Genomic DNA, 1,416 nt, shown 5'->3' on the forward strand with positions numbered 1-1,416 from the left:
GTTGAGCTATAGGCGCCGAGCCTCAAACTGTTTTTAAAATAATTGCCCTTTCCTCTTTTCCTGCTCCTTAAGGAGGCCACCCCACACAGCCCAGCTGGTGTCTCCACTATCACCTCCCTTGCTGCTCTCTTGCACCCCATACCCACCCCTAATACTCCCTGGCCCAGTATCTGAACGTTATTAGTACCCAGCATTTCATGTGCCAAGTTCAAACTCCCAAGGTCCTCTCCTCGCATCTGGCCCAAGCTTTGGTCATCAAGCTTGACTGCCATGTGCTCACCAACATCCTGCTCATGTCCAGCTTCATGCCCTATGTCTAACACACACTCACTGTAGCCCCTGTCTGCCCATCCTTGCTTCCCCCACCCCCTGCTGGTAGGCTGGAGCGAGACATACCTGCAGTGCACAGTGATGGGGTGGTTCCCTGACTGTTGCTGCTGCTTCTGCACGGCTGCAATGATGCTGATCATGCCCTTTCCGTCGCTGGGGATGCCCACTTCAGGCCAGCCATGGAAATGGAACTGCCGGATCTGTCGGCTCTTGTTCTCCTTTGGAGGAAATTGGATTAGGGAGGCAGGGGCAGTCCTGTTCTCCCTATGGGAGAGGTACACCCACCACCCACCTTACCCTGGTGTTGGTAACCAGGAGGTCTCGGACGGTGTAGCTCTCACATTCCTCCTCTTTCTTCAGCTCTACGGTGATGTCTCCATAGGACACCAGTCCATCAGATGGCCAGTACTGGGCACACTTCTCCTGGAGGACAAATGGGAGAGGTGAGGGGCTCAAACACCACGTGTGGTAGAGGCAGCACTGCTCCAGGAGCAGTGGACCCCTTCTCTGTGCAGCCACCTCTTACTCTGACACATTCCATCCCAAAGGTACTGAAAATTCAGGAGTAATACACTTCTTTACATTCCAGTAACTTCCATCCTTACTAGAGAACATCTGCACACTGACAAGAGTCTGTAAAGAACTCTGACTATGATCACAAGGCAGCTAACTCAGTAACCGGAGATGGAGAGGAGGAGAAGGAGGGAAAGTCTTTTTTAAAAAATTTTTAAAACTTTATTCAAATTAATATGAGGATACAATATTTAGGTTACACTGTTCTAACTTCCAGAGTAAAATTCCATTTGAAGAAGAGCCCCTCACCCAGGGGGTATGTTATACACCCTCACAAAGTGCACGTTAGGTGAGATACCACCTCATGCCCTCCTTCCACCCCTGAACTGGACTATAATAGTGTTTTATTGTTCTTATGAACATGTAATTGTTTATATATTATTATTATTATTTTTTTTTTTTTGCAGTTTTTGGCCAGGGCTGGGATTGAACCCACCACCTCTGGTATATAGGGCTGGCGTGCTACTCCTTTCAGCCACAGGTGCCACCCCTTGATTTTTTTTTTTTTTTTTT

General features: G+C 48.5%; 1 protein-coding gene across 2 annotated transcripts in view; it reads right to left on the bottom strand.

Moving 5' to 3' along the window:
• PTPRA (protein tyrosine phosphatase, receptor type A) overlaps positions 1–1,416 on the bottom strand; it is a 69,028-nt gene that overhangs the window by 3,207 nt on the left and 64,405 nt on the right. For both annotated transcript variants that reach the window (XM_003788058.3, XM_023512153.1), the window contains 2 exons: positions 628–753; positions 397–548 (listed from right to left, as the gene is read on the bottom strand). In XM_003788058.3, coding sequence (XP_003788106.1) covers positions 397–548; positions 628–753 — 278 coding nt within the window. The remainder of the gene's footprint in view (positions 1–396; positions 549–627; positions 754–1,416) is intronic.

The sequence above is a fragment of the Otolemur garnettii genome, unplaced genomic scaffold, assembly GCF_000181295.1.
Source record: "Otolemur garnettii isolate 467f Iridium unplaced genomic scaffold, OtoGar3 scaffold00025, whole genome shotgun sequence".
Taxonomy (NCBI): domain Eukaryota; kingdom Metazoa; phylum Chordata; class Mammalia; order Primates; family Galagidae; genus Otolemur; species Otolemur garnettii.